General features: G+C 36.3%; 1 protein-coding gene across 2 annotated transcripts; it reads left to right on the top strand.

Moving 5' to 3' along the window:
- The first annotated feature begins 3,624 nt into the window (after positions 1–3,624).
- stac3 (SH3 and cysteine rich domain 3) lies at positions 3,625–14,882 on the top strand. Of its 2 annotated transcripts, none has more exons than XM_026925147.3 (13): positions 3,625–3,872; positions 5,331–5,397; positions 6,022–6,100; positions 6,726–6,882; positions 8,169–8,266; positions 8,389–8,449; positions 9,234–9,331; positions 9,909–9,975; positions 11,256–11,302; positions 11,392–11,483; positions 11,655–11,706; positions 11,811–11,948; positions 13,528–14,882. In XM_026925147.3, the coding sequence occupies exons 2-13, from the start codon at positions 5,381–5,383 to the stop codon at positions 13,624–13,626; spliced, it is 1,005 nt and encodes a 334-aa protein (XP_026780948.1). In that variant the 5' UTR covers positions 3,625–3,872; positions 5,331–5,380; the 3' UTR covers positions 13,627–14,882. The 2 variants fall into 2 exon arrangements, with proteins under 2 accessions (XP_026780948.1, XP_026780947.1); XM_026925146.3 differs by lacking the exon at positions 3,625–3,872 and adding an exon at positions 4,678–4,896.
- Positions 14,883–18,945: the final 4,063 nt, after the last annotated feature.

Here is an 18,945-nt window from a genome sequence, read left to right on the forward strand (position 1 = left end):
GCCAGATCAGCACAAACAACCCGATTCCTCCTCTTCCACTTTCAAATCCTTCCAACAGAACTTCCTAAAGGATCAATCCTGCTTACTTCATTTCACTTCATCTCTTTTTTTTAATATTTATTTTTTAGATTTATTTGGTTCTTGGTTCGAAAGGATTGTCTGTTTGAGATTTAGGCAGGCTGTTTTGCATTCTCTAAACTCAACAACTAAAACTCAATAATGCAGGAAAATAGAAAAAACCAAATAGAAACAAACAAACAAAAAACAACAACAACAACCAAGCTGAAAGTGAGAAAGAATGCTGAGACTTTATCTCTTTAAGACAAGGCAATTTTTATGAAGACAAAGCAAGATCTATGCATGTATTAGCTCAATCTGGCAACCTGGCACACAAGCAGTGATCATGCAGCTCCAAGACAATGACAAAGCAAAGAGTTCAGTGGAGAGAAATATTGGGTAACTCATAGTAACAAAATATTCTTTTTTAAATGATCACCTGCAGTGTTCACATATGTCGCAAAGAATGGCATTAATAATTCATTTAGTCTCGTGGTAAGTATTAAGATCAGGCTAAGGTGAAGGTGAGGATGGGGTGCAGGCCAGGGTCTGGAGGAGAAGGGTGGGGTGATGGCCCTGTGGGTCTCACCCCTCTGTGGTGATGCATGGATTTGTATCAGATTGTGTGATTCTCTGAAAGATGAAGCCCTTCTGAATCATGCTTTCTCGGAACTCAACACCGTGCAAGGAGGACGTTTAAGAGATTATTGATCTGAGCATAGGGGCTAAGAACAGCATATTAACATCATTCTCTGACCAAAGAAACCAGTAGTGCTCACACATCTTAGGAAAAAGGGTTGCTATTCTTAATTTCTCTAAACAATGCATGCATTTTTCAGTATACTCATTTATATAGGCTACTGTGAGAACAAAGAAATAAACACTCCCCATGAACACTCTAATAAAAATAATCGTAATAAAAAAAAAACCCTTATCACTCACAGTCACAAATGCTGGGTTAAACTGAACCCATCTGAGGTCATTTCATAAATAAGGGAAACAATGACCCATTGCTAGGTCATAATGAACCAATGTTTGGGTTTTAAAAGCAATCTAGCATGTGGGGTTCTACACATAACCCATTGGTATGTGTTTTGTTATATCCTGAACCAGGACTGAGTCACTATGAAAGACTGTAGATATGGGTGGACATCGTAACAGGGGTTAAAAACTGAGGCCAAAATGTTTCTGAGGACATCTACTGGCTGGCCGCTGTACAATTTTTAACCCCACCCATTCCATGCACGTGAATGGAAAACAAGCCAAACTTCCATTTTAAGTTACATCTCAACAAATTATATTCAGGGATAGTGTTATGTCATTTTGCAAGTTTAGTTGACCTTGTATATTTATTTCCCCAAATATTTTTCCATATGATAAATGTTTTTATAGGTGTTATTTGGTGATAATCAAATGGTTGAGGAGCTGATGGCCAGTTTTGGGATGGGCTGAACAGCTAGAAATGATAGTCTAGTCTCATGAATGTGCATGCACTGTCCAACATGCACCAGAAGCTCTTACTGAGACTATAGTCCAGAGAACCTCATTTCACATCTTTCAGACATTGTACCAAAGATTTACGGTGTTTATGTTTCATTGACATTTTTCTTATTTCTTTTAAATGTATTCGACTAATATGATTTATTACATTAAGCAGGGTATACTATGCAATTTTACTTATATATATATTAAAAAGAACCCCAGCTAAACCATGCATGATAAAATGCAGTTTAAATAATTGAATATTAATAAATGTATAATTATCACCTATACACAACGAAAATAGATAAACCAAAGAAAAATGACAAAATACATAAATTACGTTGAAAAGAACAGCATTAAACCATATGTAGGGTTCTAATGGCAACACTGTGCTAACAACCAAAAAGTTGGGTTAACATAATAATAATAATAATAATAATAATAATAATATAAAAATACCCAACCCCACTGCTTAACCCAGCATTTTTTTAATAAATATGAATTTCTACAATCAATGTTTTTACACCTCTCTGAGCACAACTGTCACAATATATAACCAATAATTTGCTTTATTTCTTATTTTCTTGGACATGTTTGTACATTCAAATATAACAAGATTTTAAATGACTCACACTGGATAAATATAACCAGCTCAGGACATTACTCCTCCCTGCCAGCAGAGGTCATGCTCTCATGTTCTAGCACAACCTCTGACCCATCGCAAAGTCTTGCCAATTCTCTTGTTGCCAAAGTGCTGAGTCTTGTTCATCCCTATTAGCCTGGTAGCTGTGTGTTTGATGCTGATTGTGTTCTGACCTGTAACTACTCTGCCCTTTTGGATTTCGGTTTTGAATTATCTACTAGTGCTGTCAAGAAAGCCTTCCTGCATATGGATCCTAAACTTCTTCTGAGTCCAGTGTGTTAAATGCTAATTTTTCCAAACTTCATAACCAGCAAAGGGGACAGCAAAGTGTAAATACTTTTAATCACTAACCGATTACTGAAATACACAAAACACAGGTGCCAGTTTGAACCTATTAGACCTTGTGTCTGTGCCATGCTGTCTGCTGATACAGAATCTATTCTTGTCTCTTCTGTGATTTTATCACAGCTCATATACAGCATTTCATGTACTCCATTTAAAAGAAAAAAAAAAAGAATGAATCCAACATTTGTAAAATATAAATGGTTCAGCATAATGAAAACAAAAGGAAACTGTGGGTTAGAAAGTCTAAAAGGTAAACAAAGCTGCCTTACTGACACCCTTTATTGGCACTTAACTGGCCAATGAAAAAGAAAATTGATAAACTTTGAATTGATAAATTACATTGATATAATTATCAATTGTTTCACAATATTCTTCAAACATTTATTAAAATAATGATTGGTATTACTTTATCTTTATGGCCTTTATGGATTTTAGATATCCCGTTGAGTATTAATAATAATAATTAATAAATTAATAAATTACTCTCAGTACACTGATGTTTGTAAACTGTATATAGAAAGATTAATAAATGTTTTATGTAGTGTTAGATTGACTATGTGTCAATCTGCAATATTACTGACATGGTGAACTGATTTTATACAGAAGGATCAATGCAAGCCCCAGGTAGTTTACAAATGTCACCCTATTCAGAGTATCAGGATGTCCATGATACCCACTAAGGGTCTTTGTATAATGTCTAAGTTGGAGACACTTTTAGAGGATATTGGGATCTTGGAGTTCTCCACTCTCCGTGAGACTGGCATGGAGCCTGAAGTTTGTTCTATTCAATCCCTTTTTTGCTGCTATGGCCAAAAGGTGTTTTGGTCTCATCTGGTGTTTTGGTCTTACCAAAAGGTGTTTTGATCTCATAACTGATGATTGCAATACTTGGTACAAGGCAGGGTGCCTGGTGAACTCATTTGTTAGAGCATGAGACTCTTAATCTCAGTGTCATGGGTTTAAGCCCCATGTCAGCTGCCAAACCCAGCCACTGGGGTTGCACACGCTAGTGCACTCTGGAAAATGGGAGGGAATCAGGAAGGGCATCCGAAGTAAAAACTGGAGGACCAAAGGAGGATCTGCTGTGGTGAGCCCTAACGGGAGCAGCAGAAAGAGCAACAACAACTTGGTACAAGGCAGAAATACACCCTGGACAGTGTGCTCCACACATTCACACACTCATTTACACCAAGGAACAATTTCAGGTTGCCAGTCCAACCCTAACTGTAGTGGCATGTTTTAGGAAGAAACTGGAGAACCCAGAGGAACCCCACATGGACACAGGAGGAACATGACAGGAAACACATACATAGTATAAATCAGCAAGAGAAAATTGCATAGAAAGGTAATGAATTACGTATATATTTATTTACACTAGTGTTATTTTTGAGAAGAAATAAATGGGAGTTTATTATGAAGTATGTTTGAGTGTAAAACTGGAGCATTATGGTGTACACAATACACAAGAGCAAGAATGTGAAGTGTAAGTAATGAAACAACTCAATGTCTTTAATGTGCTGGTAAACTGAGGAAGTCTAAATATATGGGCTTAATTTTGTCTTGAAAGTTGATAGGGACACTTGAAATAGAGGTTACCCGGAATCTATTTGGATAATTTTGAAAACCCAACACCTTAAATAATGAGAACAAGCTATCCATCATTTAAATATGAACAGGCTGTACATGTATGTTTACTAAACCTCCTCATGCACATGTCAATTAGCATGCGACACCATAGACCCCAATGACAAATCAGCAATTGCTGAGTCACATTCTAACAAAGTCAGCTAGCTAACTGCTTACAATAAGACAAACCTATTATGTGATTTACCCTCCATTAAAATCCAAAATGTTGGTAGAGACATTTCATGAAAGCTAGTAGGGACTATGTGAATGGCTAATACACTATGGACTGCATGGATTAAATTTGTGGTTGACAGATAGATGTGAAATTTATCACATAGGTATTTTAGAAGTGTTTGTAAAACTCTGTATTAATTGACATATAGCTCTCTCGATCTCTGTTTGTGTGAGCGTGTGTGTGTGTGTGTGTGTGTGTGAGAGAGAGAGAGAGAGAGAGAGAGAGAGAGTTAGCAAGTATCTTATTACCCTTCGTCATCTACCATCTGAGGCACTCACCTGTCTGAACCACTCAACATGACAGACAGACACGCAGACATATGCCTATTTTAACAATCAGGAGAACAACTGCGGTTTATAGTTCACATACAGTTAGAGGGATATTTACTGTTACAGCCACCACTGGACTGGACTTTAGGCACTTGATTATCTTGCTGTGGTACTTTTCGTAAAAAAAAAAACAACAAAAAAAAACTTAATCTGACGACTGGGGTTTAGTACCCCAGAAGGTATGTGACTTTGGCCTGTGTTGTTTGATGTGCGTATGTGTGTGTTTGTATGTATGAGTGCGTCTTTGTATGTTTATTAGGCTATTAATGAAAGCAATAGCAGAACCTTCACTAAAAATATTATATGACAACCATTTAGTCAAAGGTTTGCTTGTATTTATTTAGAGAATATGTATGCCTGAAATGTAATTCATATTGACTGCTTTAACTCTGTCTGGCAGGAGATTCAAATTTAGCCTTGCTGAGGCAGAGTTTTGTCTGTCTGTGTGTAGCAGTTTTGTGTGTGTGTGTGTTCATTTGCATGAACGTTGGATGTATTAAGAAGCAAAACGGCTGAGAATATGGCATAAAATAGTTGCATATTTCTTTCTTTTCATTCTTCGTGTGTGTGTGTGTGTGTGTGTGTGTGTATGTGTTATTAAATTATACTACAGCCACAGAGTCTGCTTACTACCAAAGTTCTTACAGGATTAAATACTGCACCATGGCTCAGTATGATCAGTAAGTATTCTTTTTCTTTTCTTTCTTATTTTTTTCTAAACCAAACATACCAAAAACATTATTTAACTTTCCATTTAAGAAACCAATGTTCTGACTTTGTTCATTTCAGAATTTTTTTCTAATCTCTCACATATCCAGATGTTAAATTTAATATGAAAACAGCGACATTCTGATAATGTGGTCACAGATAATGTAGTCTACAATGCGGAACAAACTTGCCTTCTAAGATCCAGTCAGAAATTGGACACCTTCCTGTAACGAACTAAAATTTTGATACTTGTTAAGTGTAAATAAACAGTTTATCACATGAAATGAACATGAATTTAACTTTACAGGTTAATGAATAAATTATTTGTAATTTATTTGTAATTATATGGCTTAAACAGCATTCTAAAACACAGTGTCACATTTAGATGTGTGGTAAGAAGACATATACCTCATGCCAAATTTTCATTTGTTGAAAGTGTAACGGTTGCTTAGAGAATAGAAAATCATGTCTCTGAACTTGGCCCCCAAAGGTGCAGGGCCATTGTACATGTTGTGCAAGCCTGCAGCCAGCCCACCACTGCACATGTTAACAGAAAAATAACAATAGTAATACAAGTCTGTGTGTGTTTATTACAGACTTGAGGATAAGGACTCTCTGGATATCCATGATAACCCGCCAGTACCTGATAACGTGGTCAAAGAGGATGACAACACTGTATGTATTATTGTTTTATCCTTAAGGCTATAAATAATTCAATTACATTTTATTTACATAGTGCATTTAACAATGGACATTGTCACAAAGCAGCTTTAGAGAAATCGAGAAATTTTGAATTTATACATTTATGAGCAATCCTAATGAGCCATCCAGAGGCAATGGTGGCAAGGAAAAACTCCCTGAGACTACATGAGGAAGAAACCTTGAGAGAAACTAGACTCAAAAGGGAACCGATCTTTTATGGATGACTGTATACCATATAGTTATTAAAAAAGTACTAATTGTGTTAACAGGAACTTGAGTATGAGCATCAGAGTCATTTCAGAGTCAGCATTCATTATAGTTTTAACTATAAGTTTATAGTATCAAACTGCAGTTATTAACTGTTCAATGATGGAGCAATTACAGTTCTTAGCAATTGCAGTTCTAAGGCTATCCAAGGAAGAAGATCCACTGCAATATTTATGGTTTCTATGTGGTGCTATCCAGAGTAATCTCATGGTGATCATAAGGCTATCCAACATCTTGGTTCCCAAACAACAGACATTTTGCTGTCTCAGAATCTATAGTTTTAAACCATTAAACCATTTTTCCTTTCTATCTCTATCTGTATCTATCTCAGGTATATTTTCTGTATGATGAAGAGGTAGAGGAAGAAGAGGCTCCCCCTCCCCCGACTCCTGAGCCTGTGGTCCTAGTGAATGACAGGCCACATAAGTTTAAGGATCACTACTGCAAGAAACCCAAGTTCTGCGATGTCTGTGCTCGAATGATTGTCCGTGAGTCTTTGGCACACATTGTTACTGCATAGTGATTCAAGGAGGTACAGTGGATGACCTGTTGTGTTCAGGCCCCCTAGTGGCGCAGACGCCGATGTCTAGGCATTGACTATAGCTTTCATATAAAGAAAATAGTGATGATATCAACAAAATTTGAGCTTTCTCTGTCTCTTTGTTGTGGAGCACTCAATAACTGAACAGACGTGGCCTCTCTGGACTTGTTCACAGCCTGCCAGAGCTCTTGATGTAATGTGGCCAGGTGTCTGGCACATCACAAACCAAATACTTTACAATCAAAAAATTGTGTTCCAACATGACAACAATAAAAATGGAGAAATACAGCTATGCGTAGAAACAACAGTTATGGTGTAGTTTATTTAGTTTATTTAGTACCATGAAATGATAAACCATGTTTGTCCTTTCATTTAAGTGCGTAGTCACTGGTGTACAGTGCTTAAATTTTGGGACAGAAAGTCCAAAAAATTGAATGAGTAAAACACAGGAAATTACCCTGTTTTGATCTCTGAACAAATGGGTTAAAGCAGCTTGATACAGTGAAGGAATGGACATCCAGACCTGGCACACATACAATAGCTGAACATCTCTCATGACATCAGTATTGCAAAAATGCTGTGTCATGGGATGTGACTCCTAATGTCACAGCCTTTCTGCATTTAATATATTTCTGGTGTTCTGTGCATTAACTGGAGTACAGAGACTCAGAGTTGTCTGGTTCTTGTGTAAAGCTTATGTAACTGAGATGTATGTGTATGATCAGTGGCAAAGGCTGTTATATAATGTGATATAATTTCCAAAATTAAGATGATTCTGTGCAGCGCATTTTATGAGTTGTGATTAGGAATGTAATACAAATGATCAGTAGCACTGGAATAAGTTCTTAACCTTTTGGCACATACAGTAATTCAGATCATTAATGATTCATGACCTCATTTCCGCTTCACTACAATGTCCGTTTTAAAGGTAGGTTCATCTACGTCCTTTCCTTTTTTTGCTTTCTGATATTTTACCTAGGGTTAAAAAGAGCATTATTTCCAATGTACGATTAGTTCTGCAATGATTAGCTCAGCATGTGTTTGATTGAGCTTTCACACACACGTTCGTCTGCGAGCAAACCCACATGTGTGTCTGCCAAGAAGCCAGCTTTAAGGATTTACAAGCATCCTAAGAGAGTACACTGTAAATTTGTCTTTGGACATTGAATATGGTTAGCTGCTTTTTTGCCACTCTAATCCCTCTATCTCTCCCTCTGTCTCTCTTCTTCTCAGTCAATAACAAATTTGCCCTGCGCTGCAAGAACTGCAAGACCAATATTCATCATGCATGCCAATCCTATGTGGAGTTCCAGAGATGCTTTGGCAAAATAGTGAGATATCATTCATCAATATGTCAAATTCATTCAGATCTCTGTGCCTGAAACTGTAGCATGATGGCCATAGTATTACAACACAACACTGTAAGTTGGTCATTTGAATTCTCTTTTCTTAGCCCCCAGGTTTCAGGCGAGCGTACAGCTCCCCTTTGTATGATCAGGAGATAAATAACCCTGGTAAGTATCACATTACTAAAACTACAAAAGTGTTAGAGCAATGATGTCTAAATAGATTCCACTGATTAATGTATTCAGGTTTTATCTCAATTACATTATAAGGCCAAAAGTATGTGGACACCTAACCATGAGAGGGCCTTCCCCAAACTGTAGCCACAAAGTTAAAAGCACATAATTGTCTAGAATGTCTTTGTATGCTGTAGCATTAGGATTTCCCTTCACTGGAACTAAGAGGCCCAAACATGTTCCAGCATGACAATGTGCACAAAGTGAGGTCCATGAAGACATGGTTTACCAAGGTTGGTGTGGAAGAACTCAAGTGGTCTGCACAGACTTTAACCCCAATTTGGAAACACCTTTGGGATGAATTGGAACACCAACATCGCGCCAGGCCTTCTCGCTGGACATCAATGCCCAACCTCTTGTGTTCTTGTGGCTGAATGAGCACAAATCCCCACAGACACGCACGACACAGACACAAAGCCTTCTTGGAAGATTGTTAAAACAGCAAAGGCGGAACAACTCAATATTAATGGCTATGGTTTTGGAATGGGATGTTCAGTTCTCAGGGGTACACATACTTTTGGCCTTATAGTGTACTCAGTGAATTGGTCCTAGCATTAAAGGATTCTGCATAAAACATGTAATAATAATAATAATAATAATAATAATAATAATAATAATAATAAAACACATTTCCAGAAATACTGTAGCTTAAGCCCCAAAAACATTGTGCTTGTGCTTATGTGTGTGTGTATGTGTGTATATGTGTGTGTGTGTGTAGGCCAACAAAATCGCACTGACCCAGTCTTTGACACTCTGCGAACTGGAGTTATCATGGCAAATAAGGAGAGAAAGAAAAGTTCAGAAGATAAAAAGAATGTAAGTGAACTCTTGAAATCCTGTTAAGGCTATAAAGGTGTTTGTCATTATGTCATCATTCAGTCATTCAAACTATCGCAGAAATGGGGGAAGAGGAGTGCAGTGGTATTAGAGGATGCTCCAACATAGTGGAAACAAGGGTGCATTATAATTCCACACCAAACCCTGAGTCAGATTCCAATGTGCAAATGTTTTCAGATATTTATTTGACTTGTTTTTCATTTCTAGTACATAATTTTAGACATTATGTAGTAATAAGGAAGAAGACCCTTACTGTGTAGTGACATTAATAAAGCTCCATTCCAGCAAGCAAAAAGTTAACTTGTTACAGGAAAATCAATATCTGAAATCACCTTAAAAGTTTTTTTTCATCTTATATATAAGATGTATGCCTTTGTTGTTCTGGCTATTCCATCCCAAATTATGTATGTATTTATGTTAATATATTGATTTTTATTTATTACAAATGATGTGTCATGTTTTTTGTGCATTTGTCTGTTACACTGAATGCCATTTCAATATATATATATATATATACACACATATACATAAATTTAATTTAACATATTCTTTCAAGATGATGATGATGATGATGGAGGAAGAAGAGGCTCAGCAGCCCAAAGAGGGTGAAGAGGGGGGTGAAGGTAAAAACACTAGCACTACCTTAAATTATGTATCATTAGTATCTCATCAAATAACAATCCTGACAATGCCAGTATGGGTTTTTAATAAGAATATGAATAATAAATGAGACTAAATTGGGGCAAAATTCATGCAATAGGCATCTGTCATTTATTTTACTTTATTTGTAAGACTTTCATTTTTAAGACTGGAATATTTGACTGTATTGAGGTACATATATTTTATGTTCAGTGGTCTCAGTTTATAATCAGTATATGTAAGTATACTATATATATTATATAATACTTACATTATAATATGTAAGTATGAAAACACAACAGTGTGTGATGTTACAGGAAAATAATCAACAACAGGGTGCAGCCTAATGCAAAATGTTTTATTCCTCTTACACCAAAGTAATTTGCCAACACATTTATTTATTAATATTTATTAATTAATGACATTTCATACTATATATTTGTTCATAGCTACATTTACTGTTGTGGAACATCCATAAAGCAAGTTAGTTCCTGTTATCACTTATGTTATAGCACTTAGAAACAATCGTTTCCTTCCCAGTTTTTTCTCTTTTTCTCTTGAAAATTAGTAACACAAAAAAGCATTGTCATGTTAATGTGAAAGCTCAAAACCTTCCATCCTGAAGACTTTCACTGGAAAGTGCTGACACTGGAGACTCCTTCCAAAAAATGTTAAATAAATGTCTCCTCACAAAAGCCTTTCACATCAACAATTACACACATATTTTAATCAGTTTATGTGGTGTGTCCACTATCAAAGTTCTTATTATAGATATAATATTAATATTAAAATCTGTGTACTGCCTTGTAGCCAGAATGACTGTCTAAGCTGCTTTTATAGGAAATGATTTATCACCTTTTGACCAATCAGAAGTGAGAATTCTGAACAGTGTATAGTATATATACAGTATAATGCATTTTATTACACCATGCTGAGTTATATCATTTTAAACATTAAGATGCTGCTATAAACTGAGACATATCCAGTAATGAGTAGCATGTAGTTCATTTACTGGCATGTAAAAAAAAAAAATTAATATGTTTTGTTCCATGGTATTTTAACAGAATATTATTATTTATGTATCAGAAACTAACATTTTAGCTGTATTTAAGTTACTTTTGTGCACTGGCTGAAAATTGTTCTGTATCTTATAAACTGTATTTTTACTTTATAAACTGTTATTGTATCTTAGTATCTGTTATTTTACTGTATAAACTGTTTTTGTATCTTATAAACCATTAGCTATTATCTTTTATGGTCAAAGGAAAGCAGGATGCGGATAAAAAAGACAAGTCGGCTGCAGACGACAAGGTGAGAAACGTGCTAATGATATCAGTTTGTTTTGTTGTTAAAACTGCGTGTGTGTTACTAACAGTGTGTTTGTCTGCTAAATGTTAAAGAATAAAAAGCAGCAGCAGACTTTTAGTCAGACTCACTACTACCTGGCTCTGTACCGTTTCAAAGCAATAGAGAAGGATGACCTGGACTTCCAGTAAGTGTATAATTCTTTTCTTTTCATATATCCTCCATCATCTATACTGATCACAGTATTATTATTATTATTATTATTATTATTATTATTTTTGATTCAGGTGCTCCTTGCTCAAAACTACACGTATTTAACAGTCGTTAAAACTGTCTACTGTTTCTATGTGTGTTTTAGTCCTGGTGATCGTATTACAGTGATTGATGATTCTAATGAAGAATGGTGGAGGGTGAGTTTTCGTAGATAATCCATCACTTCTCAACACATCTCCTATGTGTTTTCTTGTACCTGAAGAAAGTTAAGTGTGTGTGCATGTGTGTGTGTTTGTTTTAGGGTAAGATTGGGGAGAAAACAGGTTACCTTCCCATGACTTACATCATCAGGGTGCGTGCAGGAGAGAGAGTGTATAAGGTGACACGCTCCTTCGTGGGGAACAGAGAGATGGGTCAGATCACACTAAAGAAAGACCAGGTATGTGTGTGTTCCAAATAACAGAAATCTGTAAAGATTTAAAAGTTGGTTTGTTTTTTAATATTTAAAACCCTTCCTGACCAGTAGAACAGTTTTACATTGAATTACTCTTGAGAGTTATCTGTTACTGTGCTGTGGATGATATAACTCTACTATTCTGAATAGCTCTTGGAAGAATGGCATAAATCTATTCACAAGCGTAGAATAAACATTTTAATCCTGTTGCACTGTTTGCTGTTTTGAAGTAAAATGTAATATCTTTTGTGAATTACACACATGCCCTTGAGCAGCCTTTAGGTTCACATGCTTATAACACTCAATAACCCTTAGTTGAGATTACATCCAATGATCCATAAGAGATATTAAATATTGAAAAAAATTTATACTTGCTTTTGCCGTAGACCTCATCTCAGTTTTACTCATTTTAAACAGTTCTCTGCATAGCCTGGTAAAATCTCAATTTATTAGACTCACTGGAGCCTGCCTAGGTGATGGAATGTGTTTGTTCCACTCTTCTACGGTTATTGATGTGCACTGCTCTGCTCTAAATCCTAGGGATTAAGGCCATTTGATAACAATGAACTTGTTTTCCTCATGTCGAGTTGCCCTTCACACGTATGACTCAGTTCAGCGTTCCTTTTCCAGTCACACTAAGACCAACATTATAAAATGGATTATATGCAGTATAAAATAGGTAATATAATTATATAATGTAAATATAAAATGTACAGTACTGTGCAAAAGTCTTAGGCACATGCAAAGAAATGCTGTACAGCAAAGATGCCTTCAAAAATAATGAAATTAAATGTTTCTACATTTAAAAAAATACTATAAAGAGCAGTAAACAGTAATAAAAGAAACAAAGTCAATATTTGGTGTCACGATCCTTCGCTTTAAAAAAAAATAGTAGTCTCAGGTACAGTGTGTGCAGTTTTATAAGGAAATGAGCTGTAAGTGTTACTGAGCATCTTGCAGAAGTAGCCACAGTTCTTCTGGAGACTTTGACTGTCACACTTGCTTCTTATTTTTGCAGCAAAACCCAGCAGCCTTCATTATGTTTTTTTATCTGAAAAAGTGTCTCTTATGTAATATGCTGCTTTCTTTACTGACATACAAACTTTTTTCTGTAACATTTAATTTTGTGCTGGAAAACTAATGTTTGGAAATTTAAAATGTTTTTGTAATGTAGAAGTCATAAAATAAAAATCTATAACAAAGTTTGTACTAAAAAAAATAGGGTGCCTAAGACTTTTGCACAGTATTGTATTTCCTGATAATTTTCCACAAGGCATTACTGTAAGCATTACTGTAAACTAGCATAAAATAAAATTAAGGGAAAAGTTGATTCACCACTAGCTACTACAACTTACTACCTTGTTGAGCAAAAAACAAATATATTATTTAAAATCAAAAAAAAAAAAAAAAAAAAAAGCCAAGAATGACATGTGTCAGTGATTTGTGAATAAACTGTGCAATGTGACTTTCCTGCAGCTCTCAAACTGAGATTCACCACCAGTTAGTATCTGAGCTCCCAGTGATCCAGCGTCTTAAGACTTTTTCTCCTGTGTGTTTCTTGCAGATAGTGGTGAAGAAAGGAGAGGAAGTGAACGGCTATCTGAAAGTCAGTACAGGCCGTAAACTCGGCTTCTTCCCTGCTGATCTACTACAGGAGATCTAAATGACAACAAAGCACTAGTACAATGTGCCTACATCAGCAAATAACAAACAATATGAACAAACCAATAAAATTAAGTTTGATTTTTCAAATATATAGAAATATAGTAGAATAGTAGCAAGGAAATGTTATGAAATGGTACCTCAAATTTTTGGAATCATAACCATATTTGCTACAATATGGATATGATCCAAGCAACCCTTGGAACACACACACACACACACACACACACACCATCATCATCATAAAAACAACATTTGTGGGAATATCTTATGGAAAAATGGTGTCTATTACTCCAGTACAGTTCTAGAGTATTGTAGAATTGAAGCCAAGGTGCGTTGATGCTGTTCTGGAGGCTCGTAGTAGCTGAAACCCTCACTAAAATACTGTATCCACATCTAACAAATCATGTAAAAGTTTAAAAAATAATTAAATGAAAGCTTCTAAATATCTAAATATTGCCTTGTGTATAAAACTGCATAAATTCTCATAGGTACACTGTAGTGCACATGTATAAGAAGGTGTGCCTGTAGGTTGTTCCAGAGGTGTTTAAGAACTTCCTTATGCATACTTTGGCTGTATCTTGCTTCTGTCCTTGCAGGGAAAATCTGCCTTGATTATAGTTTTAACAGAAATATGGTCTGTAACTTAATATGGTCCATCAGTTAATACATGACAAGGTTTTTCTGTAACATTTAGTTTTTAAGTAAATGTTTGGAACATTGTTTTTTCCTAATACTCAAGACATATAAAATCTTATAAGATAAACATTTATATATACATTACTGTGCAGTGGCTCATGTTACTATTGTTGGTATAGAAATATACACTTATGTATCTTGATGATACTCTTTACACAATATATTTAATATTCAAAATTGAGAAGAAAGTAAAGATGTGCAGAGAAACTGGGAAGAATTATAATTTATTCTTAAAAGCATAATTTATGTAATATTTAAAATAATTTAATTGCCTAACGTAATCAGTATTTGTGGGGAAATAATCTATCTTAATAGTCATATTGTGTTGTGAACATCAGTTTTGACTAGAATTTAAGTATTTGTAACACTCTAATAACATTCTGTTTTTATCTGGTATATCTACTGAGCATACTCAGGTCCTGACTTATTGGTGTCCTGCAAATTTTTTGAGAAAACTGACACAAAAATCAAAGATTGATGGCAGCTTATCTGCTTAGTTTCATATACTATACAGATACATTTTCAATTTCTAAATAAAGCAGCTATTTTTGTATCACATTTCTGCTTGTGAAGAATTCTTTGCAGTGATGTATGCTGGAATTTGTGTGTGTGTGTGTGTGTGCGCGCATGCGCACTTGGGTGGTGGATAGTGACTGGAAATATATTTCATCACTAAGAATCAACACATTTATTCACAAAGCACCAGATGTTCTCCAGAGAAAGGCTGAAGGGATCTGGCTATCTTGCTTGAAATACCTGAACTGTTCGTGTTTAAATGTGCTACACACACACACACACACACACACACACACACACGCACGCACACAAGATTAGCCATAACATTAAAACCACTGACAGGTGAAGTGAATAATATTGATTATCTCATTACAATGGCACTGTCAAGGGGTGGGATATATTAGGCAGCAAGTGAACAGCCAGTTCTCGAAGTTGATGTGTTGGAAGCAGGAAAAAATGGGCCAGAATAAGGATCTGAGTGACTTTGACAACGGCCAAATTGTTACAGCTAGATGACTGGGTCAGAGCATCTTTAAAATAGCAGGTCTTGTGGGGTGTTGTTGGTATGCAGTGGTTAGTACCTACCAAAAGTGGTCCAAGGAAGGACAACCAGTGAACCGGCGACAGGATCATGGACGCCCAAGCCTCACTGATGCACATGGGGAGCGAAGGCATTGTAGTTTGCTGTGTATGGGGCTGTGTAGCCGCAGACCTGTCAGAGTGCCCATGCTGACCCCCGTCCACCGCCGAAAGTGCCTACAATAGGCATGTGAGCATCAGAACTGGACCATGGAGCAATGGAAGAAGGTGGCCTGGTCTGATGAATCATGTTTTCTTTTACATTATCTGGACAGCGGGGTGCGTGTGTGTCGCTTACCTGTGGAAGAGATGGCACCAGGATGCACTATGGGAAGAAGGGAAGCTGGCGGAGACAGTGTGATGCTCTGGGCAATGTTCTGCTGGGAAGTTTTGGGTCCTGGCATTCATGTGGATGTTACTTTGACACATACCACCTACCTAAACATTGTTGCAGCCCAAGTAAACCCCTTCATGGCAACGGTATTCCCTATTGGCAGTAGCCTCTTTCAGCAGAATAATGCTCCCTGCCACACTGCAAAAATTATTCAGGAATGGTTTAATTACCTTCTCTCTTATCTGAAAGTGTAGTCAGAATACTTTTAGTCATTCTTCCATCACTCTGTACCTTAACTCTCTTATCAACAGATTCGTACCTCTCTTTCCAACGTTACTCTTTACCGACAGATCCACAGAACAGCTTAAAAGGTATTTCATCAGAACACACAACAAAAGTACAGCAGCACAGTACATAGTAGTATAGGTATAGTATAGTAGTACACTTCACTGAGTGTGTTCATAACAGACTACACAGTTCAGCCAGGGTGTTTAATCTGCATAGTATTGCAAATAAACTGTATTTTGGATGAAGTGATTTGTTGCTGGTATTTAATGCAACGTTCCTGGGAATCTCCATAGTGAGAAATCTAAAAGGTCACTTCTGGACAGAGGACACAAGAACTGAAAGAGTTTATCCAAAGTCACAACATTAAAACCGAATAACACCCAAGAGACACTTTTCCTTTATACTGAGAATTTCACAGGACACACACTTACATTCCTGACACTTCAAATAACGATTCCTTCTCAGTTTCAGACATACATAAACAGCTAAATAGATTGAACAAGGGTGATACAATATCCCCCTTCACTAGAACTAAGAGGCCCAAAAGAACTTGAGTGGCCTGCACAGAACCCTGACCTCAACCCCACTGAACACCTCTGGGATGAACTGGAACGCTGACTACGTGCTAGGCCTCCTTGGCTGACATCAATACCTGACTTCACTAATGCTCTTGTGGCTGAATGAGCACAAATCCCCACAGCCACATTCCAAAATATTGCGTAAAGCCTTCCCAGAAGAATGGATGCTGTTATAGATATATATTAATTCTGATGGCTATATACTATATATAAAATACATTTGGCCATATAGTTATAGTTATTATTGTCTTGCTTTATTCTGTGTTGTGAATATAACTTGTTTTGGAGCACTTTGGAGTGTGTTACACAGCAGCTGGCCTCGGGTTTAGTAACTGAATCTTTCTACTCGTCTATGTACAATCTTTCACATGCTGGTTTTTCCTTGTATACTCTATATAGACATGTATTAAATATTATAAACCAATATCTCATGCTTCATTATAGGGACAATGGACAGTGTTGCCACTAGATTTTACATTTGCCCCTAGACTGTCAGAGACTATTTTTCCACTTGTTAATTTGTGAGCCTCCAGGTGAATGCTGGAATATAACCAGAGTCTCAGAATAAGTTTGTTTAATATTGTTTAATACGTAGGGTGGCCAATTGGCAGGAAACCAAAGCTTTCCTTATACTCAATCACCCACTGAGATCTTGCAAGGAGAAAGTGTAAGAGATAGAGAAATCAAGTTAAGAGATTTAATCTTTATTTCGGCAGATTTGAATGCAATCATTATGACCAACAGGTAGAGAGGAGCTGACCAGAAAAGACCCTAGGAACTCATTCGTTATTCCCCAGGTTCCCAACCCTGGTCCTGGTATACGCCCTGTCCTGAATATCTTAGTGTTTTCCTCATAATTCACCTGATTCAAACTATCAGCTATTTAACAGCCCTCTCAGTTGAAGTCATTGTGTTAGAGCAGGGAAAACATTCAAATGTTCAGGACAAGAGGTACTCCAGGACCAGGGATGTGAGCCTGTGTATTAATTTAGACCTCTAGATGGCACTGTTGGGTAGCTGACCTTGATTCTCTAGCATCAGGTGACTGCAATTTTCCATGAAATTTTCCAAACTTTCACATCCCAGAACTAATAAGCAGTGTAATTATAGCTCATTTCTTTTATACAAGGAAATAGTGAGAGTGGCTAACCATAACACAGATTTGTTTTCATGATATGAAATTTTATTACTCATAATTTTAGCATCAGAGGAGTTTGGATTGCTGACTCAAGACTGTCCATTAGATGAACGTGACCTTAAGGCTAGAGGGAGGAGGGTCTCCCATATATGAAATGGATTCTTGTATAAAATAATTTGCTGGAGAAGTGGTTCAATTGACAGATATTGTGACACCCCGCAGATAAAAAGTGCAAAATAAAGCCAGGAGGAATGGGAGTTGACACACCTGAACTCATGTAGTTGCGTAACGTGAGCTCTGATTGACCCAAAAATCAGTGTGCTGGTGAGTAGGTGGATATGCTACATGTGTGAAAAACCTGAATGTGAATATCCCGATGCATTGAGGAAATACAGACCTACAAACACAGACTTACAATAAGCAGAAACATAAAAAATGAAGGTCTGTGTTGAATGTATTCATTTACTTTTAGGCAGCTTTGGCTGAGATTGTCCTAAAAACACCAATTAGGGGTTTCTGGAAAGGTATGGCTATCCTGAATCCAGTAATATATGACTTGTAACTTTACCAGGTACAGTTGATTATCTACAACATGAAATGTGTGATGTGTCCCGAGCAAAATAAAATGCCATGTCTGCAGTCAAGATACAGTTTCAGTCTATTACTGAATGTTTTGAATCAACTTTAATTTAAGGAATGAAATGAAATGTAGCACAAGTCCCAAGCAAAAATGACATGGATGTATGTAATGTATTGTCTACATAACCTTAGAGATAATAGAAATAAAATGACTGCAAATAAATATAATTTGAGTAAAAATTGTGCTGAATAATGTCAAGATGTCATATGCTGTACAATAGTTTTTATGCTATCAACATGAAAAATGAATATAAGAAAAAATTACTGAAGTGTGTAAGTTGCCAGTCCCATTCAATATTGGCTCACCATATATATATATATATATATACATATATAGACCTGTGATTAATTGAGCTTGCCTGGAAGAGGGTAACCAAGTACCATTGTTCTGATGCGCAAGGTTATCTTTCAAGCTAAAAATCTAAGTTTCAAGCATTTTCAAATTCTAATCGGACTCATTCCTGGTACCACATTCTTCAGAGATATTCTCTGAAACGTTCCAAGGTAAGCCTTTGAAAACATTATGTGATGTGGAAAAAAAAAATTCAT

Source organism: Pangasianodon hypophthalmus, chromosome 8 (genome assembly GCF_027358585.1).
Source record: "Pangasianodon hypophthalmus isolate fPanHyp1 chromosome 8, fPanHyp1.pri, whole genome shotgun sequence".
In the NCBI taxonomy this organism is placed as follows: Eukaryota; Metazoa; Chordata; class Actinopteri; order Siluriformes; family Pangasiidae; genus Pangasianodon; species Pangasianodon hypophthalmus.